General features: G+C 39.7%; 1 protein-coding gene and 1 pseudogene across 6 annotated transcripts; one reads left to right on the top strand and one right to left on the bottom strand.

Moving 5' to 3' along the window:
* On the bottom strand, positions 1 to 24,604 carry LOC309621357 (cyclin-Y-like protein 1). Of its 5 annotated transcripts, XM_082408877.1 has the most exons (4): positions 17,157 to 17,419; positions 7,997 to 8,071; positions 6,076 to 6,110; positions 3,769 to 4,712 (listed from the first exon to the last, which is right to left on the bottom strand). In XM_082408877.1, exons 1-4 carry the CDS (start codon positions 17,380 to 17,382, stop codon positions 4,665 to 4,667), a joined length of 384 nt encoding a protein of 127 aa, XP_082265003.1. In that variant the 5' UTR covers positions 17,383 to 17,419; the 3' UTR covers positions 3,769 to 4,664. The 5 variants fall into 5 exon arrangements, 1 of the variants encoding a protein (XP_082265003.1); XR_014239965.1 differs by lacking the exons at positions 3,769 to 4,712; positions 7,997 to 8,071; positions 17,157 to 17,419 and adding an exon at positions 1 to 26 and having other exon boundaries at positions 6,076 to 6,674; XR_014239962.1 differs by lacking the exons at positions 3,769 to 4,712; positions 6,076 to 6,110; positions 17,157 to 17,419 and adding an exon at positions 24,146 to 24,604 and having other exon boundaries at positions 7,460 to 8,071.
* On the top strand, positions 2,779 to 3,384 carry LOC309621358 (10 kDa heat shock protein, mitochondrial pseudogene; annotated as a pseudogene). The gene has a single exon. The product of its transcript is annotated as a 10 kDa heat shock protein, mitochondrial pseudogene (transcript).
* Positions 24,605 to 25,411: the final 807 nt, after the last annotated feature.

Here is a 25,411-nt window from a genome sequence, read left to right as displayed (position 1 = left end):
TTTTTAGTAAGCTGCCCTGGAGATACCTGAAGGGGAAGGGAAATAGAAGAAAATGTCACAGTAAGTTAAACCTATAAAGTGTGTTTTTTTCCTTGGTTAAAATGTCAAACGATAAAGCATTAAGATTTTTCTTACACTCCATGAACTGCCTGAGTGTGATATCATGTGCAGCTCTATGGGAAACCTCTATACTCTGACTTCCACAGACGAGCTTTGAGAAATGGGTTATAAAATGCTGCCTTGATATAGTACCTATAATCAAACCTGGCAAGCGCCTATTATAAATTACCTTTATAATAATGTAAAAAGTTTAGAATAAGATTTCAGGGTTTTTTCCTTAAGCAATGAAATGCAGCTGAGATTTCCCATTTCTATTCATTTACTACAATAAAACGTCATGCTTTCTGTAATACCGATGTCGGAGCATTTCACTGCAGTCAATGCACGCCGATAACAAATGTACTCGTTCAGGAGACAGTGCGACGAGACAAGCGTTTTCGAATCAGAGGCTGGGCATGCCAGGGCTGCTCTATCACTAAAAAGCTGGGGGCCGTAAGTCTCTCTGGGCCTCAACTTCCTTATCTGGAGGACAAATAGGTACTGCTTAAAGATTCTCTCGCATCCAAAAAAAACGGATAAAACAACTCTGAGAATTTAACTTCTCACTTCATGTTTAAGTAAGACTGCCATTACATTACTCAAGTGAGAACCTCAGAGAATACTTGCCATTCATTTCAAAATTGTACTACTTCTGTTCTACGTGTTATTTGACACTCCTGCCTCACCCATGCTGCTCTCTGCCTGCAGTGCCTTTTTCTTCCTCCTGTCCCAGCAAGCTTGACCCCATCTTCCTCTAGGATCCCTTTGCCAGCAGGCACACCACAAAACTTCTCACTTCCTGCACACTCACACATCTAATTTACCAACTGTTCCATGGTCTCAGCTGCTTGCATAGTACCACCCTCTTAAGTAAACAAGCTTCTCCAGGTTAGGAAGATTCTTCTCCTACCTCCAGCTACTGAGCACAGAATCTGGGACAAATTAGGATTCAACAAGTGTTTGAGAAATTATTTAAGATCAGTTACAACTGGAGGTAAATCTTACTAAAGATACAAATTCGTGAGACTTTATCTACAGTGGTGTTGGATAGGTGACAAAGAACTTTTTGAGACCCTCTAGAGAATGAACTATCTTTAAAACACTTTAGAAGTATCCATTTATTTGTGAAGAGCCCATGAACATGGCAATAGTCAAATACTAAAATGGCCTAAACTATGTTAGGACAACTCTCTTCCTTAAAGTAAGGCCAATAACCAAATCCCAATCACTGAAAGCCACTGGAAGGAAGAGTAGCATTCTTTAATACCACAGAATACAAACAATTTTAAAGCTGGGTTTTGTTTTTGGTTTTTGTTTGTTTACTAATTCAGATGAGCCTTCCTTCCTCCTATTAATATAAAATAGTTTTCACCATGCTGTCACACTCTCCCATCAATGTCCTCCACAAATACATGAAAGGTGAGGCAGGGAGAAAATCTAGTTGATGCTTTTTAAAATACAGAGCATTTAAATAAAAATTGCCAGTATCCAATAATCAGAAATATCCAAATGGCATATATAAAACACCATTTTGCTTGTTTCAGATGCTTTATGCAAAGCCACTTATTCCTTATTAACAAAAAGTTCTAGATGTAACATATTTGAAAAGTATCACTATTTGGAAGACTAATTTCTCCTTCAAGCTAGAAATGTTTTAAACTAAAACTCTGATATGGTCCTTAAGCTATTTGGTTAATGTGTAATTTTAGAATCTCAAAAAACAGATACAGCATGAAAAATGAAAATTCACTCATTCAAATACTTTGATTCTAAACGAAGCAGGTTATCTTTTAAGGTCACTACTATTAGGGTATAATATGACATACACTACACGTAATAAAAGTCAATTCTGACCAAAAATCTATATATATGAGGGGAATAAAAATAGTAAGGAAATGTACCAAAATATAGACTAGTTGGTAGAGCTTTGGGTGCTATTTATCCTGTTTTCCTCTATTAAAAACTTTTTTTTCTATTATGAATGTATATTGATTTGTCTTTGGAAATATTACTGCTAAAACATTTAAAATTTTTAATTAGATGTGGTCTATAGTCCTATGGGGGCTCATTTAATGTATCAGCAACTTACAGTCTACTGGCTCGATCCTACAAAAGAAACACTTCCACAGGCCTACTCCTGAAACTATTCAAACTTTCCAGCATCTAGGGTTCACTAAAGGATGGCAGAATTGAAGCCTCTGAGCAAAGCCTAGATATGTTAGCTGCCAGCAGATTACTTTCCTCTCATCTTGCTTGAAAATTTAAGATAACTGTCCTTTATGATTAAAGCCTTACCATTGCTGGCTCACAACCTCAATAAACTGCACTGACACACATAAGGGTATAAAATGCAAATACAAAAAAAAAAAAAAAACAAGTAGCAAAAAACACTACTGACAGTTTAATGTTCATAGGTATTATTTCAATTGGTCACTGAAGAAGAGTATTTATCTTCATTCAGCACTAAGGACAAAATACATGGACTTTTACAATCTTTATAAGGGGAAAGGTTGCTTAGTAGACTTCAGGTTTAATGGTGAAGACTAGAAAATAATCATACCTAGGAGGCTAGTAAGTAACAACCCTCAAAGCTTATCATTAAAGGTCAAGTACCTGTTGAAATCCTGCCCCCACCCAATGACTCTTCCCATTGTGCCTACTGCCTCTGATTTTAACCCATTAAAAGAATAAAGCTGGAGAGAGCGAGAGTACGAAGTGCGGCAACCCGAGTCATGGCAGGACAGGCATTTAGAAAGTTTCTTCCCCTCTTTGACCGAGTATTAGTTGAAAGAAGTGCACCCGAAGTTGTAACCAAAGGAGGCATTATGCTTCCAGAAAAATCGCAAGGAAAAGTATTGCAAGCAATGGTAGTAGCTGTTGGATCAGGCTCTAAAGGAAAGGGTGGAGAGATTCAACCAGTTAGTGTGAAAGTTGGAGATAAAGTTCTTCTCCCAGAATATGGAGGCACCAAAGTAGTTCTAGATGACAAGGATTATTTCTTATTTAGAGATGGTGACATTCTTGGAAAATATGTCGACTAAAATAAGTCACTATTGAAATGGCATCACGTGAAGCTGCCCGTTCCCCCAATGGCATCACGTGAAGCTGCCACTGAAGTTCTGAAATCTTTCATCCTGTAAATAATTTCCGTGTTTCTTTTATAATCAAGTAATGATATCCAAACTAATGATATTCAGTGTCTCTGAAATTTAGTTTTCTCTGTATTGATTTAAACATTCCCAAATAAAAGTATATAAATGAAAAAAAAAAAAAAAGAGAATAAAGCTGAAGTTCACTTTTTTCTTCCCCCTTTTCACAAGTTTTGGATACGTTTATTAAGAATCAATGACTTTAACTGAAAAGTCTGTAATACTCCATCTATGTTGCACACTAATGGACAATATGGTGGGGTGAGTGGTTTGAATAGAATTCATACTCCAGGCCTTAGTAGAAAAGTATAATATTCTAATTATAGGTATAATCAAAAATATTGTCTGAATTAATATCGTTAATTATATTGAATTAAACTTCAAACTCAGAACCTATATTCAAAGAATAAATCTAAGTTTGAGTAGACTGACCACAAACCTATTTCCTCTCCCCCTTCTTTCAGATATCATCTCATTAGAATTAAAGGCATTTTTTAAAAAAGCTATACATAAGACAGGATAAACAGCAGATGATTTTTAATGTTTGAAAGGTGAAAAGACTAGATAAAGGAGTGGTAACTGACATGGCAGAACAGAGGAAGCACAACCTTGGTACCTACAGAGAGTGACTAGGACAGGAACAAGAAAACCAGTTTGTCTTACAGAACCCAAGGCAGGCTCAGAGTTCAGAGGCGTGGTCCCCAAATCCTTGCAGTGAGGCCCATCAGTTAACGAGTTGTCCAAGTGATGCTTCCAATTAGATCTTAACAGACAGCCAAGGACCATCACACGTTTGAGGGAAGCCCCCAACAAGTAAGAGATCAAAACAGGAAGAAGGAATGGGACTTCCCTGGTGGCGCAGTGGTTAAGAATCCGCCTGCCAATGCAGGGGACACGGGTTCGAGCCCTGGCCCAGAAAGATCCCACATACCACAGAGCAACTGAGCCCATGCGCCACAACTACTGAGCCTGCGCTCTAGAGCCCATGAGCCACAACTACTGAAGCCCACACGCCCTAGAGCCTGTGCTCCGCAACAAGAGAAGCCACTGCAATGAGAAGCCCACGCACCCAACAAAGAGTAGGCCCAGCTCACCGCAACCAGAGAAAGCCCACGTGCAGAAACCAAGACCCAATGCAGCCAAAGAATAAATAAATAAAATAAAATATAAGGATGCTTTAAAAAAAAACAAAACCAAACAGGAAGAAGGAATTGATGGGAGTGATAAAAACTCAGGAGCAAATGAAAACTTGAAATTGCATCAGTGAAAAAAAGAATGACAGGATATAAGAGAACTCTATAAATTGAAAATAAGGTAGACAAAACAATATATTCAATAGAAGGATTAGAGCACAGTCAAGGAAACCTCCAGGAAGCAGGACAAAACGACAAAATGCAAAGCAGGAGGGGAAAAAAGTTAGCCATCTGGTAAGTCTAAGACTTCCAACATCCGAATAATAGGAACCTGGAAGAAAAAAACAGAATATCAAAGAAACACACAAAAAAGGTCTATACCAAACCAAATTATGAAATTTCAAAATCCCAGGGAGAGGGAAGGTACTAAAAGGTTCCCGAGAAGGAAGGGATGGGGGGAAATGACTAAAATCGGTAATGTACAATGTACCATACAATGTCAACAGGTTTAAGAGCAACAGTGTAAATGAGAAGATGAGAGGGAAGTGTCTTTAGAATGGCAAAAATTAGTTTCAGCTGAGAATTCTATACTTTATCAAATAGAAGGAGTTTCAGAGAGGCTAGATCTCTATAAACTTTCTGCCCATGTGCCCTTTTCCCAGGAAAATGTGCTCCAGTAAAACAAGGAAGTATAACAAGACAAGAGGGAAACAGAATCTAGGACATAGGGGATCCAACATAAGAGAGCAGAGTTATGTGAGATCCCAGATGACTTCACACAGATATCCCAGGAAAAGAGGCATAGAGCAGGCCTAGGGGAACACTAGTCTATATGGGAGTAGGAAGACAAAAGATTGGGGAAAAGTGTCTCCAAGAAAAAAATGGAACAGATGTGGCTTAGTAGACGGAAAATATTTTTGATAGGCATGTGACAAATGTTAAAACATTTGGGGAAAAAAATAGCTGTTAGAAAACAGGCAAGTGAATAGAGTCAGGAAATTAATTCCACAGAAAAAATGAAGAATGTGAAAGCAGGGAGACCGGGCAGGGAGCTACTTACTGCATTTGGCTGTGTGAGATCACGTTGGCTAGGAAAAGGGGGGTTGGGTTATCCTAGAGAAGTGCAGAAGTGCTCCAATTTCATTAATATTTAAGAAGAAGAATGAAGGGTGTACAAGGAGGAGGCACAGTCAGAGAACTATATGGCTCAGCAATGCACAATATTTGCAGAGTCGTAGTAATGTAAACATTGATTCTGATTTAATAAAAACTGATACATGTTGAGGGAACACAGGGAGGGAAATAACGTCATGGTGGACCGAAGAAGCTAAGCTGTCACCTGCTATGACAAGAAGTCAATGGACAGTGCTAAAAATTAACTTACCTGTTATACTTTTATTACTTTGGTTAAAAAATGAGATCAAAAAAATAAGGCAAAAGAATTTAAGGCAGATCTTTATACTACAACCATATTAGTGAAATTTAACTTAAATGTCAGAACCCTTAAAAAATGGGCACTACTAAGTCAAAGACTTTCCTGAATACATTTGATAATTAGGAAAACAGAGATTTAGAAAATCTACCAAAAAGAGGTCCATGCTAACAGTATTGGATCCATCATATTTTTAGGAATCATGGCAGACATATTTTTAATTCAAACTATTAATTTCTTAACTTTTCAACTGTTTACTTACATGGTTTAAATGGTTGCTCTTCCTCTTTTCCCGCACTAAGAATAAAAAAAATTAACTGATGAATTCTGATACAAATGCCATAGAAAAATAAAAGTAGTCACTAATTATTTGATGGATTACCAATAACACAATGAGATAAAATTCCATTCTATTTTTTAAAATAATTTCCAACAAAATATATAATTTAAATCACCCAGCAAGATGAGTCCTATAAATAAAATCTAAAAACTTAGTTTCACTTTTTTGACCTAATAGATATTCTGGATTAGGTACAAATGAAAGACTCCCCATTTACAAAAGAAAAGGACAAAGCAAATTAGGCCAGGTGAGAAACTTAGCTAATAAAAAAATTTACCTGCTGCATAGCTGAACTACTAGCCAGGAGTATTTTCTAATTCTTCATTTACACACAGCTTACTTTAATTACCACAATCTACAGATGACAACTCTAAGAACCAGTTTCTGGCCAGGCACTCATCTCCGAACGCACCAGTATCTCTGGAAGCATCCTGAACCACTTAATGGTAACCTACTCAAATACCTTACTGAAAAAATACACAACTGGAAAGTAACCTACGTTAAACGTAAATTGTAAAATGAGTGTGCTGACCTAAATGAACATATCTACAGCACACAAAACTGTTTTGCTCCAACAAAGGCCAGAAGAATAAAAGCCTGAAGAGGGTCTTAGGCCACACTCTTGCTCACATTGCCTCCTTTAACTCCAGACAGGCATCACAGGCACGGATTCCTTAAGGCTGAAGAGAGAGACAGGCATGGGACAGCTTTTCTTTTACTGTCTCCAGAGCCCCTCTACATGTGAGCAGCTCATGGCTCTGGAAGAAACTGAGAAATAGAGCAATCCTAACCAGAAATGAGTGGCTCAAGTACACACACTAGAAAAATGCAAGTTAGAAACCCCAGGAGCTTCCAGGTTGGTGAACACGTAGTACCCTTGCAGAGGGCATCAAAGCTCTGTGCCCTGTCCCCATGCCTGGCCCTATGCATCTCTTCCATCTGGCTGTTCCTGAGTTATATCCTTTTATAAAAACCAGTGATCTAACGGAAAAAAACAAAAAGCAAAACAACAACAACAAAAAACCAAACCTCCGTTTTTTATTGTGCTGCTTCACTTTAAATATTATGGAATGTTCACTTCTTGTATTCCTGCCCTCGTAATCAACTGAAAAACTTGGTCACGTATGGCTTTTTAGCAAATAAACTAGGATTTAACATAACATTAAGGAAGACAAGCAGGCAAGCAGGAGTGCAAAAAATTCTACGGTTCTGATTCTCATCTTAAAACAAGGAGGACACAGGAAATTTATATGAGTTTCACATGCTGAGGATAATCTTCTGGAAAACCCCATATGGCATGTTGCTCTTATTACCCTGGCACAGCACTACATTAGGATGAGAAAGTTTTGAATAGCTTAAAAGTTCTGAGTAGCATAAATCTGGATGTGAGATAGGCTCGTCTGGTTGAACACTGTGTAAAACAGGGCCAAAATCACAAGGCTCAATTCCCATATATAACAACTGATTTTTCTGATTTGATCAAATGAAAACCTAACTGTGACCTAAACCCTATCATTTGTCTTTAACATATGTGCTCTTCGGAGCAAGGGGAAAAGGACAAAGTAGCATGGAGAAATAGACCACATCTAAATCACGTGGCCAGTTGACTATGTTGATAAAGAGGTGGCAAAATGTATAAACAGATAGTCTAAGTGTTCTCCTCCCTAAAACACTGACAACTAAAGGAAACTGTATCATCAACATATTAAAATAAGACAAGTGAATACATAAAAAAAGTGAAACATTTAAACCACTGTAAGAGTTTTTCTAAATACCTCCTATAATACACAAAACAAAAACAGTTTTCACTCTTTTTCTCAGGGAAAAAAAAGCATTGCCTTACCATCTGTTTGAGGTTTGCTCAGAAAAACTGTGCTTGCCCTTGGGTGGTCAGAAGGGTTTGGTTCCAAAGCTAAGTCTGTATAGGAAGAAGAGAAAAAGGTGTGGTGATTTAGTTGAGTAGAAAAATACATGATTTTAAAGATAGCTACACATTGATTGAAACCACTTTTAATAGTCTTGAGAAGAGCTTTTAGTAATGACAAAAAGGCAATTTTAGTAAAGGCACAATATAAAAATTCTATTGGGAAACAGCAAAATTGTAGAAACTCTCCATACATGTGGAATAAAACCATGGCTATGTCTTAGACTTCTTTAACTTGCACCTAAATAATCTATGCCATTTTTAGATGAATCATATATGTGACTCCCCTCCTATTTATCAATTAAAAATTCAGTCACCCTCTTTTAAAGCTGATATTACTAGCACATTCCAGGAACAGTCTCAAGAAGCAAGTTATGCTGTGGCCAACTACTGTCAGATACCAGCTCAATATATCAAATATGCCAAAACGAAGTGAGTTGCTTTTGGCAAATGTTCTTCAGACAATCAAATGGCTAATTCTAACTCCATTCAACAAATGAACTCATTTAATTGGCTGTGGTTTATCTGGGGGCTATTCATCATGGCAGATTTAAGAGGACTACATAAAAGTTCAATGTTCTAATCTAGAGGAACACTTCCATGATAGTGATTTTTAACTTTGCCCTCTATTTCCAAAGCTAAACTCACTTCTTCTTCATTCCACGCTGCATGATTAATTTGGGGCTTCAATAAGAGTACTTTCTGGAGCAGATCATAGGGCTACTAGAAAAAAATTTTGGCCATACCTACACGAAAAGGTGGGTCTGCCTGTAGCCCACCTTGCACCAAGGTGGGATAGCGTCTTCTATTTAGGCAGAAATACAAAACAAGCACAAGCTACCACACAGGATAGTAAGGTTGTTGTTTAAAACAAACAAACAAACATAAAAGCCCTATGACACTTCCTCAGCAAAGTCCATCTCAAACCATTTAACCAATCTTTTAAGAAACTGGACCAAGATTCAGATAAAGAGTAATGGTTAAGGCAATTATTTCCCAAACCACATAATAACTGATCTGTTTTTGAAAGATGGCTTTGATGGTCAAAGTGAAATACAAATATATCCCTGCCTCTTAGAGAATCCAAAGAATACACACATTGATATATTAAAAACGAATTAGTCTAGTAGTGAATTCTGTCTAACCCAGCATTCCACAAATGTAGCTACCTAGAATCCCCTTTTCCCACCCAGAAAGAATTTTGCACGAACAGTAATTTTGGACTTCCCGTTTTAACAGGAATCTGAGCCATCCATTTTAATGTCATTGCCAGCACTAGTAATTTACAGAGCTAAACCAACTGCTTTGTTCTTCATGAAAATTCCTTCACTGAATTTGAAGTTTATCAAGCTGCTTTTGGAGAAAATATTCTATTCAACATTTTTATGTAAAAGACCCATATAATTATTTTAAAGTTTTTTTCTCCTACATATTTGAAAAACTAAGACAATGGGAAAATAAATTATTTCAGCTGTACACAAAATGGCAGGCAGAGACTTTCACAGCTGCCTCTAACCTATAGCTTCCGAAAGAATTCATGACTACTTACCTATACCAAAAAGAAAGTAAATAGACTACATTTGAATCTAAAAAATAAGCAGAAATGTTTGCAAAGTAGCTGTATTATTTATCAGTGTCTATGGCATGGTAAAACTTAACAATTTTCAATGGAAGTCCAGGAAAATTAAGTGCCAGAATCAAAGAGAAGCAAGCTTTAACACACACACACACCCGCCAAACCAAGATGTGCTACTACAGATCTAAATACAAAAATCAAGAAGGCCGGGATAAAAGAAATGACAACATGCAAAAAAAAAAAAGTAAACTTAGCCCAAGTGACCAGAAAAAAGCTGGCACTCTCCCTACTCTATCCTAGGGGGTTCAAAGGTAGGCACAGGACCCAGGACCGGCCAATCAATCACAGCTGTCCTGGGACTTCCCAAGAAAAGAGAAAGGCAGAACTGTACTCTAGGATCCTTAGCTAGTCTTGAGCTGCTGGACACTCCCCTTGCTATCATGAGGGGAAAGGCTTTTCAGGAGACATCAACAGAGGAGAGCAGAACTGAGGAGATCATTTAACTCCTGGGTCAAGTAGTGCTTAACGCTGTGATGTTCTTTTAACTTGCAACTGAAGGAGACCTGGTTAATCGGCAGTACTGATGATCACACTAAAGGTGGGGAAAGGTAAAAGTCACTTGCTCATTCCTTTAACAAATATCATGAACAAAAATCTGCATGAGACAAAACGATGCTCTGTTTAAAAATTACACACAACCATTCACAATCATTAACACACAATGATTCACAACCGTTACTTTTAGTTGCTTTTCTTATACGTTAAAAAAAGCTCTAATTAGTGTACAATTTATGTCTTCTTGTTACTAACAAGCGCTCTCCACCCCACTGTTGCATATTTATTGTCTAATGAATACACACTGGCCCATCAAGTGTTATTCCTATCCTGGACTTAGCCAATCCCCTATTGCTGGGGATTGGTGCTTACAAAGTTCTATTCTTAAAATATTATGAGGAAAATCTTCATGTACATAGGTTTTTAAAATAATGGTCTTATCTCCTTAGCAAAGATCTTCGGAAGTGGAATGACTAAGCCAAAAGGTTAGATCACTTTCACGGCTCCATGTACAATGCTAAATTGCTTCCTAAAGAAGGTGGGGGGCACATTAGGGTATAATGCTACCAATCATGACATTTTGAGTTCCTACCCTTGCTTTGGATACTTGAAAAAAAAAAAAAAATTCCTACTGATATGAATGAGGAACCTCACTGTAGATCTAATTTGTATTTCTTTTGATTACACAGTTTGACCATTTTCCCACAGTTATCAGTGTTATTTCCACTTTGGTGAGTTGGCCTATCATTTGAATGTACTGTAAACACCAGGGCCCTACTGCTGTCAGTTTGCATGAGGTTTTCAGAAAATATTAATCTTTTGTTTATAGTCTATATAACTAACAATTTTCTATATAACTTGCACTTTTTGCTAATGAAAAATACCACATCACTATCTTATAGAATGGACATGTGAGCCATTAGACAGTAAACTCATACATACACACAATATTTCTGCACTTCCCATTAACTATCTTCCCAAGAGCCTAAGGAGACTATGATAAAACCTACCACACTCTTCACTATCACAAAGGTAAGACTGCCAACTATTAAGCAAAGCTTTACCACCCACCATCCCTCTCATCCCTCTCCCCACCACATGCACACACAGTAATTTAGAGACTTCAGGAAATTACTGTGCATTCAGGAAATTACATGGATTCTTCCGAAAGTTATTTCTTTAGAAACCTCTAAGAATGTTTTACCCAGGAGAAATATTCTTGAGCTCATGATTAGGGGTTATGATTAAAACTGTATTTTAAGACCCATCATTTTTGTATTATCAATTTAAATTGCAACTTATTTGACAGCACGATAGGTCGATGTAGAAAAAGTATGATTAAAAAAAAATGCAACTCGGTCTTAATGTAAACATTCCTCAGAGGAAACCTGTAAAACACCACCGACACTGAATACTGTTTTTCCTCCAATCTAAGATTCTACCAGTTGTTAAGATCCATCTCGACTGCAGTTGTTAAAAGTGTGAAAACATAGGCAACTTAGAACAAATGAAATGCATTACTGAAGGCTAAAAGTGTTAAAACTATGCTATCAAACTGTCGATAAATGATTTTTCCTTGTTAAAATATTAGAGGGAGAGGGAAGTGACCAAGAAAGCATCTGACAGAAGCAGCATATTTCAGAAAGCGATTAATATCAACATATTGATTTCAATATATTCCAAATAAACAGGAGATGTCAGCAGTTTCTGGGCCAACTGCTGAGCACCAGTTCACTTAACGGTAACCACTGCATTTACTGAACTGCCCTAGCACCCCTATACTGCACAGTGTATTAGTTTTATGGCTCATAAGACAAACATTACAATCCTTACAATTACCATGGAAACTGATGGCTTCATCTCTCTGAGTCCACACTTGCCACCGCAGTCAGGGAGTTCCCGCCAGCCGGCCCCGAGCTGGGCTGCCTCACCAGCGGGGACACAGCAGGCTCCTGCACCTGCCAGGCTACGGCTCACCCACGCCTTGACCCTGCTTCCCTAGCTTCTGACCATCCTGGCTTCCCAACTTCCCAGCTCTGGTTTCCAACTGCTTCTGTACCTGCCTCTACCCTGGTTCTCAGTTTTGCCTTATTTTAATCCTCAATCAGTGTTACAGTGATCATGACTGAGAGGTGACACATAGGTAAGTACACCTGGCTTTATATATTTCTAAAGAGTACTTTACTCAGTTTCTTGGACTTTTAAGAACCTTTGTGGGTTGCAAGTTGCCTTCATTTCATTTCACATTACGCAGTGTTACTGTTTTAACTCTTAAGTTTTATTACTTTAATACACTAAACCAACAACAACAAAAAAGGGTGAGAAAAAAGGTAGTATTCCAAAGAAGCTCACATAATGTCAACAATAAATTCTGTTCCTATATGCCATGCATTTGGAATTTACAGTCCTACTCTCTATCAATACTCATTTTTAAAACCTTGGACAGCTCAATTTATACCTAAGAGAAGAATTCCTACACTACCTAACTCAGAACATGGTGAGAATCAAATGAAATGCAAGAGCAATCTATATACTACAGCCTATTTTAGACCCTTATTAATATCGCTTTTTTGTTCAAGCCACTGTTGGCTCTCACCTGAGCTACCGCACCAGCCTCCTAACTGGTCTCCCTCTCTGCTTCCTTCCACCCTTACAGTCTATTCTCACACAGTAGCTGGTCTGATCTCCCTCCACCCTCTCTACCCCCCTTCCCTTTTTCTAAGAATTAACATCATTCCCCTGCATATAATCCTTCAATGGTTTCCCATTACAATTAGACTAAAATTCATATTTTTTGGTCAAGGCCCACTAGGCATACAAGGTCTTAATCCCCCATATTCCTCCTGGCATTCATTCACTCAGCTGCAGCCACCCATCTTTCTGTCCTTGGCACGCATCAAGCACATTCCCTTCTTAGGAACTGCACAGAAGCCTCTTCTCCCACAGCCTCACGTGGCTCTCTTAGGACTGCTCATGGGTCGCTAAAGGAGAGAAGCTGTCTTTAACCACCCCTTGTAAAACTGTCCTCCTCCCCAGCCCATTACCTTCATTTTCTTTCTTAGTGTTCTCACTACCTGATGTTATTCTTGTGTCGTCAGCCCCCAGGCACCTCTAGAAAGGAAGGACCTGAGTTAGGCTACGGGTTTTGTCTTGTCTAACCACTGTTTGTCCTGCCTCTGGAATGGTGCCTAATAATCATGTTTCAGTGTACCCAAAACCAGTTAAGTTTCTCCCAATTTTCCCACATCATCTAAGATTTCTTCTAATGCTGTCTTTTGATGTGTCTGTCACCTAAGACCAGAGTTAATTTCAGATCTCTTAGAGTAGTAGTTTAGTTACTCAGAATCAAAGACACAAGACAGGTTACCAAGAACCACGAAAACCTAAAAGAGGAAATCTAATGTTCAGTGAAAAATCAATGGTAACTTTAATTTGGGAAAAGAACATTTAATGTTAAAATACCTTTACTACAAAATGACTCACCCTATGAATTTAATGAAGTCGTAAGACAGAGTGTACAATCAGAATGCTATAGGGAAGTATCAATACAATGCATCAGTTTTTACCTGTGTCCCCTGAATAAAGCATTATAATGGGATTATAAAAGATGCTCAACCATAAAGGCTGGGTAAATGAATTATGCTCCAACCATTCGATGGCACAGTAAACAGCTGGTAAAAGGCAGGCTGTAGAGCCATGCGCAGTTGCATGGAATACGTCACCCTGGAGCACTCTCTAGGTGCCAGCACGGTTCCCGGAGCTGCATGCCGTTACTTTTCTTTACAACAAAAAGTGACAAAGTGGCACATAAAGAACAGTCCCATCTTTGTAAAATAAACACAATGTTATGTTTATATGCATACAAAAGGTTCAGGAAGAATCAACACCAAAATATTCATAAAAATTCTGGATATTCTGGGTGTGAGTGCAGGACTTTTCTGTGTTTTCTAAATCTTTTACATCAAATGTTTATTAATACTGTCACCAAAAAAAGGAAAGATCTGTTGCTCAGAGGTTTTTCCACATCATATTGCCAATTCCTTCCCTACCCACTCTTCAGGGGGATGGGAGGTAGGGGTCACTTGAGAGAGCACCTTTCACCAGAAAATTAGCAAAGCTCCTAAGGTCAGAACATAAAGGCTGTATGAAAAGTTGATGAATAAAAATAAAATCAGATAATAGGACCGTAGCATCTTATTTTCTATTATGACACTACCATCAGTTATATTAGATATACTGTTAAAGACAAAGTAGTAAAAAATTCTTTTGAGTCTATCTGAAATCTATACTACGTTCTTAGGAGTTACTTTTTTGAGATGGCTTGAAGAAATCATGTTCTTCTCCAATGTTTCTGAAGAACAAGACAGAGCATCATTTATGTACGATTTTCTCTAAGTAACCAAATAATTCTTCACTGTAGAAAAGCCCAAATGTTTTATATCTGAGTAGGTATTTCTCAGTTTCCAGGGAAACTGATACAAAATTGTCTGAAATAAAGACATAAAGAGCAAACTTCCAATGTGCCTGTGCTTTATATTTGGTGTTCTGACCTTGTTTCTATGGAAACTTCATTAATAGGCAAATGCTGAAATTGAGGTTTCTCTTATCACTTTATTGAATGCCCCCCCAAAAAAGACAAATTGAAATGAAATTTTAACAATCCTGTTAAACATAAAAAGGTAAGTCCTGTACTCATGAACTCTATTGTTCCAGTTCCTGATTGAGCACTCCTTCCTTAGCATACATAGTCGTGTGCTAAATGCTTAGTACCTCACCTGCCCGCTTACCAGCTGCCCCCAGTGTCCCTCTGTGCAGGGCATTCTCGGCTTCAATTGGATTTCACCAGAACAAACTCTTTAAATTATATCAACGTGTCTACCTGACTGATAAATTTAGGCTATTTCATGACTTCTACTTTTATTCATATCCATTGCAATGTATGTACAGACAGAGAATGGAGAGGTAAATGTTGCTTCTGAGTTGTGTACAATCAACTGGAATGGCAATAATCAAAACTGGAGTATGCTGAGATAGGCCTAACTTATGGATAAATTATCAAATATAAGGTGCACTCTAAACAGTTTCTTAAGCATCCCAAGAACTGAATTTGGCATATCTACCACCTCCCAAGTCTGTCTCTTTTGTTCAGTAGCTGTGTTACACAGTCATTTCAGATCTCTAAGTCTTGGCTTCTTCATCGGCAACAGAGGGAGAACATATACGGGCCTTATTTGTAGATGGAAGGGCCAAGTGAAATACACAAGAAAATGCATTGTAAATCTTAAAAGAATTCTATAAAGGTCCAATTTTCGTCTCTCATCCTACACTAGCCAACTACTAACTGTTTTTAAAAATCATTTAGAGGCTTACCTTATAGCAACAAGCAGAGCAGTTTTCACAAGTACTTACATGCTTTGTGTTTAAAGCTACAATTAATTCACATAATTTGTTCATTCTTTCACAATATCTAACTATTCTGAAAAGGGAGTACTTTCCACTTACAAAGCCACGTCCATCATAAGGGTGAATCCACAGGCTTAATTATTCTAACTTTTAAAGAAATTAAATAAACCCAACTAAAATTTAAATAGAAGAGCTGTAAGACATTTCGTCTATGAAATAATGAAATAATCTCTGGCATTTCAATGAAACAAATGGGCCAGTGGGGCTTTAACATCTTTATGATACAATGTTTTATACTTCAAAGAACAGTCTTTATTAAAGTGCCACTATGCTACCCAGAAATTTTTTTTTTTAACCTAGAGCCATCCCTTTCCAAAATTCTAGAGGCAAAAATCAAACATTTCCTCTCTTCTCTCTCTCCTCTCCTCCCCGACAACACCCACCCCCAGCCACTTAGTCTTCAGAACTTTTACCTGAACATTCTTAAAGTTAAATAGTATTCTACTGGGGGGGGGGGGGGGCGGAGGAGGGAGCCATGGAGACATTTTTCTGCAGGATGGATGTGGTATGTTAACTCCCAAACCTTTATATTACAAATTACAATCTGAATTTGTTTTTTCTCCTTTGAAACTTCTGTCCAGCAGTCTCAGGAACCACCTCACCCCTCCCTTAGAACAGGCAACGTGCAAAAGAAGTCGGTTAAGGCCGTGCAGCTGAAGACATACTTGTGTCAAAGTGGGAATTTAAAAGTAATCAGAACTCCATGGGGTCTCCTTTGGTAAAGAAAAAAAACCCAACAACTATTCTCTGCAGCCGTGGCAGTAACGTTTCACACCGTTCACAGTTATTTTAAGCCCCTCTCCCACCATTTTCTTTCCTATCGTGTTCAAATTATAGTTAGAAGGGATAAAGTAGCTTTTATCAGGGCGACTGAAAACATTAAAATCCAAAGAATTTTAGTTAAGAACACCACACTGACTCTGTCCATCTCTATTTTGAATTTAAATGACAAATCCTCTAATGTTTGTCTTAATTGTCTCGAGTATCAACTACCTTAACGAATAGAAGTCTATCATCAGGCCCTTACCTAGTTCCTTCGCTTAGGTACCATCTGGATAGGGAGACGGGATGGATACGCCGAAGTTAGAGTATTTAAGTTTTCATTAAGAAAAGAGAGAATACACCAGAAAGTCTCTGCTAAGTCCCACGAGATGTTAAATAGAACCACGAACAGGAAGGGCCGCGGATTGGAGGGTCTCGGGCCGGGCTGGGAAATGGGAACGGGGGAAAGAATTGGGCATTCGGGTAGGGAAGAGGGAAGGAGACTGGCCGGACGCGACTGGTAAAGAATAAGGGGTGGGGACGCCAAGCAGAGCCAGCCTTCGTCCCCGGTGCCCCGCCCTGGGAGAGCCAACTCCGGGCAAGAAGGAGCCCTAGGCGGCGTCTCCCTCCCGGGGGACCCTGGGGGCGGCGGAGGCCAGAGGTAAGCCCGAGAGCAGACGGCGCCGACCCCGCGAGGGGCGAGGCGCGCCCGCCGCTTCTTACCTTCGGGCATCTCCCGGTCGCTGCTGTGCTGCAGGTGGTGGCCTTCGCCACCTGCGAAATCCAACTCGGCGGGTTCCACGGTAGCCGCCGCCGGAGCTACTGCCACCGCGTTCCCGGCCGCCGCCTTGTAGACCTCAGACTCGCAGTCCGGCTCCGCTGACCCCCTGCGCCGGCCCAACTTGGGGCAGGCATTGCGGGACAGGCAACAAGACAGCGAGTTCCCCATGGGGCGCCTTCACTCCTCGCCGCCGCCGCCGCCGCCGCCGCCGCCTCTGCTCGTCCCCCGACTCCGCCGAGCTCAGAAGCCGCCCCCTCCCCCAACAATGGCGCGGCGGGCACTGGCAGCCCCGGGCTATGCCGGGGCTGTGCCGCACATGCAGACGCGACTTCGCCCGCCGCTCTCCTGTCCGCCCAGCCGCCGGGCCCCGGGCAGGGGCCCGGCCCCGGCCGCACCCCCGCCGCCTCCGCCGCCGCCTCCCTGGAACCAACTAGTCTGTGAGGGCGGTGACCAGACCGGCTTAGTTAAAAGGGGTGGGAACAACCAGACAAGCGCTGAGACGCGCAGCCACTGCAGGGAGAGAGCGCAGCCGGACCTCCTCCTCCTTCCGCCGCCGCCTCCTGACTGAAAGTAGCTAGCCCGGCCGGCCCTTGCCTACCGGAACGTGTCCTTCGGTAACCTGGTTACGACGGACCAATCACGACCAGAGTTCCCTCCACGCGCCCTCCTCAGAGCGCAGGCATGGAACTCACAATGCCCCGCCCCCGCCCGCGGCTGCCCCGCCCCCCGAGCGGCGCGCCCCAGACTCTGGTTTCCATTCATCTCTCGCGCTCCGAGCTTTCCGGTCCTGCGGGAAGCGCCGCGGGAGTTTGTTAATGGAAGCCGTCCTGAGTCAGTGGGCTCTGTAGAAAGCCCCTGTTCATAAAATGCCAGTTCAGTTAGCAACTCGGTTTCACCGGGTCGACAGTTGACTCATTTGATGTATTGCTCAACGATCTTAGTTTCACCCCAAGTTTTGACCGTTTTTTATAACTGAATGCTCCTCCTGTCTTGCCTTCCAAAGAGTGTTAGTTTCCGCCTACAGTTTAACCATAGCAACCCCCGGGGCCCTGGTCCTACTCTCAATAAAGAGCTGTGGCTGTGTCTTGAATGAGACTCGAGGACACGTCACCCCTCCACTTCCTCATCAGTAAATTCCTCATCAGTAAATTACCGAACTCCTCCCTCCCACCTCTGAGGCGCTGGGATTCAGCAACTCGCTTTTCTCGCCTGTTTCTCTCTTCCACGGCAGGAGTTTCCAGGTTTCCCTACTTTAGCCAACAACAACGCATAAAGTACGATTTTCTCATACAAACTTGAGAGTCACAAAGTGAAGTACCACGGTCTTGATTTGATGAAGATGATAACGATAGTTAACATTTGGCAAACACTATGCGCCCGCCCCCGTTCCAAGTGAGGTACTCATTTAACCCTCGGGAACAAAATCCTCAGAAACCTTCATTTTACAGATTTTACAGAAGCTAAGTAACGTTCCCAAGGTCACATGATTGCTCAGGGGTGTGGCCAGGATTTGATCCCTGATTGTGTGGATCCCCAAAGGCACCTTATTGTGATCATCAGAAAATAAAGGTAGAAGTCAAATTTGGTTGGAAGTGGCATAGTGTATCAGGATTTTCCTTTTTTAAGGAGGAACAATTTTTTGATGTGGATTTTAAAATACTTTCCCTTCATTCAACATTGATTAGTCCCTCCTACATGCCAGGCACCCGTGTGTGAAAAATAGTCCTGCCCTCAGTGACCTCAGGCACGGTGAGAAAACAAAGGCTTAGAGAGCCCAATAGTCTGAGGTCACACTGCTGCAAAGTCCTTAAACCTGAAATTCAAACCTAGATCTATTAACCCCAAGTAGATGCTGGGGTAAAGAGCTTGGTTTTCTTCCCAGAAACATGAGAGCCATTGAATGTTGTGAAGTTAAGGAGTCACTATCAGGTGGTTTGTAGTGAGGTCACGCTTGAGAATAAGTAGGACTGATGGAAGCAACAAAACCCATTAAGAGACTTTCGATTCATCTAAGCGAGGAGTGAGGGTTCAAACTAAAGGCAGTGGCAGAGATTGGAGTGGAGGGAAAGGATCTGAGGTCATTTGGGAGGTAGAATAGAAGTGCTCAGTGACTAGATATGGAGCGGGAAGGGGAAAAGAGAAGCAAAAATGGCTGCTAGGGTTCTGGCTTAGGGAACTATGTAGAGTGTGGTTACTTTTTCTTAGATAGTGCAGGAAAAGGAAGAGGTTTGGGAAGGAAGACCATTTTGGGTTCTGTTAAGCGGAACATGGAAATGGAGCTCTCTGGTTGAAAGTAAGCCTCTGCAGGCTAAGTCCATTTTGTGATATCCCAACTTATGTTTTCAAAAATAACACATTAAATCAATTTAAAAATGTGATTGGGGAAATTCCCTAATGTTGACAGCTAAGAATATCACATTTTTCATGGAGCAACTTGGAATCTATGGTTTTAGTAAATGAGGCATCCTATGTAAAATAAAACTGGTAAATGAGAGCTCTACCCACCACCAGAGCCTCCCATCAAGCCTCTTAGATAGCCTCAACCACCAGAGGGCAGACAGCAGAAGCAAGAAAAACTACAATCCTGCAGCCTGTGGACCAAAAACCACAGTTACAGAAAGATAGAGAAGATGAAAAGGCAGAGGGCTATGTACCAGATGAAGGAACAAGAAAAAACCCCAGAAAAACAACTAAATGAAGTGGAGATAGGCAACCTTCCAGAGAAAGAATTCAGAATAATGAGAGTGAAGATGATCCAGGACCTCGGAATAAGAATGGAGGCAAAGATTGAGAAGATGCAAGAAATGATTAACAAAGACCTAGAAGAATTAAAGAACAAACAAACAGAGATGACCAACACAATAACTGAAATGAAAACTACACTAGAAGGAATCAATAGCAGAATAACTGAGGCAGAAGAATGGATAAGTGACCTGGAAGACAGAATGGTGGAATTCACTGCTGCGGAACAGACTAAAGAAGAAAGAATGAAAAGAAATGAAGACAGCCTAAGAGACCTCTGGGACAACATTAAACGCAACAACATTCGCATTATAGGGGTCCCAGAAGGAGAAGAGAGAGAGAAAGGACCAGAGAAAATATTTGAAGAGATTATAGTCGAAAACTTCCCTAACATGGGAAAGGATATAGCCACCCAAGTCCAGGAAGCGCAGAGAGTCCCATAAAGGATAAACCCAAGGAGAAACACGCCGAGACACATAGTAATCAAAGTGGCAAAAATTAAAGACAAAGAAAAATTATTGAAAGCAGCAAGGGAAAAACGACACATAACATACAAGGGAACTCCCATAAGGTTAACAGCTGATTTCTCAGCAGAAACTCTGCAAGCCAGAAGGGAGTGGCATGATATACTTAAAGTGATGAAAGGGAAGAACCTACAACCAAGATTACTCTAGCCGGCAAGGATCTCATTTAGATTTGATGGAGAAATCAAAAGCTTTAGAGACAAGCAAAAGCTAAGAGAATTCAGCACCACCAAACCAGCTCTACAACAAATGCTAAAGGAACTTCTCTAAGTGGGAAACACAAGAGAAGAAAAGGACCTACAAAAACGAACCCAAAACAATTAAGAAAATGGTCAGAGGAACATCCATATCGATAATTACCTTAAACGTGAATGGATTAAATGCCCCAACCAAAAGACATAGACTGGCTGAATGGATACAAAAACAAGACCCATATATATGCTGTCTACAAGAGACCCACTTTAGACCTAGGGACACATACAGACTGAAAGTGAGGGGATGGAAAAAGATATTCCATGCAAATGGAAATCAAAAGAAAGCTGGAGTAGCTATACTCACATCAGATAAAATAGACTTTAAAATAAAGAATGTTACAAGAGACAAGGAAGGACACTACATAATGATCCAGGGATCAATCCAAGAAGAAGATATAACAATTATAAATATATATGCACCCAACATAGGAGCACCTCAATACATAAGGCAACTGCTAACAGCTATAAAAGAGGAAATCGACAGTAACACAATCATAGTGGGGGACTTTAACACCTCACTTACACCAATGGACAGATCATCCAAAATGAAAATAAATAAGGAAACAGAAGCTTTAAGTGACACAATAGACCAGATAGATTTAATTGATACATATAGGACATTCCATCCAAAAACAGCAGAGTACACGTTCTTCTCAAGTGCGCACGGAACATTCTCCAGGATAGATCACATCTTGGGTCACAAATCAAGCCTCAGTAAATTTAAGAAAATTGAAAGCATATCAAGCATCTTTTCTGATCACAACGCTATGAGATTAGAAATGAATTACAGGGGAAAAAACGTAATAAACACAAACACAAGGAGGCTAAACAATACGTTACTAAATAACCAAGAGATCACTGAAGAAATCAAAGGGGAAATAAAAAACATACCTAGAGACAAATGACAATAAAAACACGATGACCCAAAACCTATGGGATGCAGCAAAAGCAGTTCTAAGAGGGAAGTTTATAGCTATACAAGCCTACCTAAAGAAACAAGAAAAATCTCAAGTAAACAATCTAACCTTACACCTAAAGAAACTAGAGAAAGAAGAACAAACAAAACCCAAAGTTAGCAGAAGGAAAGAAATCATAAAGATCAGAGCAGAAATAAATGAAATAGAAACAAAGAAAACGATAGCAAAGATCAATAAAACTAGAAGTTGGTTCTTTGAGAAGATAAACAAAATTGATAAGCCATTAGCCAGACTCATCAAAAAAAAGAGGGAGAGGACTCAAATCAATAAAATCAGAAATGAAAAAGGAGAAGTTACAACAGACACCGCAGAAATACAAAGCATCCTAAGAGACTACTACAAGCAACTTTATGCCAATAAAATGGACAACCTGGAAGAAATGGACAAATTCTTAGAAAGGTATAACCTTCCAAGACTGAACCAGGAAGAAACAGAAAATATGAACAGACCAATCACAAGTAATGAAATTGAAACTGTGATTAAAAATCTTCCAACAAACAAAAGTCCAGGACCAGATGGCTTCACAGGTGAATTCTATCAAACATTTAGAGAAGAGCTAACACCCATCCTTCTCAAACTCTTCCAAAAAATTGCAGAGGAAGGAACACTCCCAAACTCATTCTATGAGGCCACCATCACCCTGATACCAAAACCAGACAAAGACACTACAAAAAAAGAAAATTACAGACCAATATCACCGATGAATATAGATGCAACAATCCTCAACAAAATACTAGCAAACAGAATCCAACAACACATTAAAAGGATCATACACCACGATCAAGTGGGATTTATCCCAGGGATGCAAGGATTCTTCAATATATGCAAATCAATCAATGTGATACACCATATTAACAAATTGAAGAATAAAAACCATATGATCATCTCAATAGATGCAGAAAAAGCTTTTGACAAAATTCAACACCCATTTATGATAAAAACTCTCCAGAAAGTGGGCATAGAGGGAACCTACCTCAACATAATAAAGGCCATATATGACAAACCCACAGCAAACATCATTCTCAATGGTGAAAAACTGAAAGCATTTCCTCTAAGATCAGGAACGAGACAAGGATGTCCACTCTCACCACTATTATTCAGCATAGTTCTGGAAGTCCTAGCCTCGGCAATCAGAGAAGAAAAAGAAATAAAAGGAATACAAATTGGAAAAGAAGAAGTAAAACTGTCACTGTTTGCGGATGACATGATACTATACATAGAGAATCCTAAAACTGCCACCAGAAAACTACTAGAGCTAATTAATGAATTTGGTAAAGTTGCAGGATACAAAATGAATGCACAGAAATCTCTTGCATTCCTATACACTAATGATGAAAAATCTGAAAGAGAAATTAAGGAAACACTCCCATTTACCATTGCAACAAAAAGAATAAAATACCTAGGAATAAACCTACCTAGGGAGACAAAAGACCTGTATGCAGAAAACTATAAGACACTGATGAAAGAAATTAAAGATGATACCAACAGATGGAGAGATATACCATGTTCTTGGATTGGAAGAATCAACATTGTGAAAATGAGTATACTACCCAAAGCAATCTACAGATTCAATGCAATCCCTATCAAATTACCAATGGCATTTTTTACGGAGCTAGAACAAATCATCTTAAAATTTGTATGGAGACACAAAAGACCCCGAATAGCCAAAGCAGTCTTGAGGGAAAAAAATGGAGCTGGAGGAATCAGATTCCCTGACTTTCAGACTATACTACAAAGCTACAGTAATCAAGACAATATGCTACTGGCACAAAAACAGAAACATAGATCAATGGAACAAGATAGAAAGCCCAGAGATTAACCCACGCACCTATGGTCAACTAATCTATGACAAAGGAGGCAAAGATATACAATGGGGAAAAGACAGTCTCTTCAATAAGTGGTGCTGGGAAAACTGGATAGCTACATGTAAAAGAAGGAAATTAGAATACTCCCTAACACCATACACAAAAATAAACTCAAAATGGATTAGAGACCTAAATATAAGACTGGACACTATAAAACTCTTAGAGGAAAACATAGGAAGAACACTCTTTGACATAAATCACAGCAAGATCTTTTTTGATCCACCTCCTAGAGTAACGGAAATAAAAATAAAAATAAACAAGTGGGACCTAATGAAACTTCAAAGCTTTTGCACAGCAAAGGAAACCATAAACAAGACGAAAAGACAACCCTCAGAATGGGAGAAAATATTTGCAAATGAATAACGGACAAAGGATTAATCTCCAAAATATATAAACAGCTCATTCAGCTCAATATTAAAGAAACAAACACCCCAATCCAAAAATGGGCAGAAGACCTAAATAGACATTTCTCCAAAGAAGACATACAGACAGCCACGAAGCACATGAAAAGATGCTCAACATCACTAATTATTAGAGAAATGCAAATCAAAACTACAATGAGGTATCACCTCACACCAGTTAGAATGGGCATCATCAGAAAATCTACAAACAACAAATGCTGGAGAGGGTGTGGAGAAAAGGGAACCCTCTTGCACTGTTGGTGGGAATGTAAATTGATACAGCCACTATGGAGAACAATATGGAGGTTCCTTAAAAAACTAAAAATAGAATTACCATATGACCCAGCAATCCCACTACTGGGCATATACCCAGAGAAAACCGTAATTCAAAAAGACACATGCACCCGAATGTTCATTGCAGCACTATTTACAATAGCCAGGTCATGGAAGCAACCTAAATGCCCATCAACAGACGAATGGATAAAGAAGATGTGGTACATATATACAATGGAATATTACTCAGCCATAAAAAGGAATGAAATTGAGTCATTTGTTGAGACGTGGATGGATCTAGAGACTGTCATACAGAGTGAAGTAAGTCAGAAAGAGAAAAACAAATATCGTATATTAATGCATGTATGTGGGACCTAAAAAATGGTACAGATGAGCCATTTTGCAGGGCAGAGGTTGAGACACAGGTGTAGAGAATGGACATATGGACACCAAGGGGGGAAAACTGCGGTGGGGTGGGGATGGTGGTGTGCTGAATTGGGCGATTGGGATTGATATGTATACACTGATGTGTATAAAATTGATTAAAAAAAATGATTAACATTTAAATTGGTAGACTTTGAGTATAGCAGATTTCCTTCCATAATGTGGGTGGGTCTCATCAGATCAGTTGAAGGCCTTAAGAGAAAAGACTAAGGTCCCTGGAGGAAGAAGGAAATCTGCCTCCAGGCTGTTTTTTAGACTCAAGACTGCACCATCAACTTATCCTTGGGTCTACAGCCTAGCAGCTTGTTCTGAGGATTTTGAAGCTGCCAGCCCATGCAATCATGTAAGCCAATTCCATAAGATAAATCTTTCTCCATTTAAATGTATATCACATTTGTTCTGTTCCTCATGAGGACCCTGACTAATATGATCTTTATATTGCTAAAACACATATATGGATGCTCAGACTCAGGGAATAGGGGTTGATACTTCTGATGGGACCTTCAGGAAATATTTTTACATAGTTACCTAAATTGTAGGTGAGCACATTTTTAGTGCTGCCATGCTACATTCTGGGGGGAAAAAAATTATATAAAGCTCTCTGAACTCCAATTTTATCAAGTGCAAAATAACTGAGTTAGAAGGCTCAAAAATGAAGTAAGGGGCAAAGACTCTAAAACTTCTGTTTTTCCACTAAAGAATCAGTAAAATAAAATT

The sequence above is a fragment of the Balaenoptera borealis genome (genome assembly GCF_965194805.1).
Source record: "Balaenoptera borealis genome assembly, contig: HAP1_SCAFFOLD_347, whole genome shotgun sequence".
Taxonomy (NCBI): Eukaryota; Metazoa; Chordata; class Mammalia; order Artiodactyla; family Balaenopteridae; genus Balaenoptera; species Balaenoptera borealis.
This window is presented reverse-complemented; position numbering and strand designations above follow the sequence as displayed.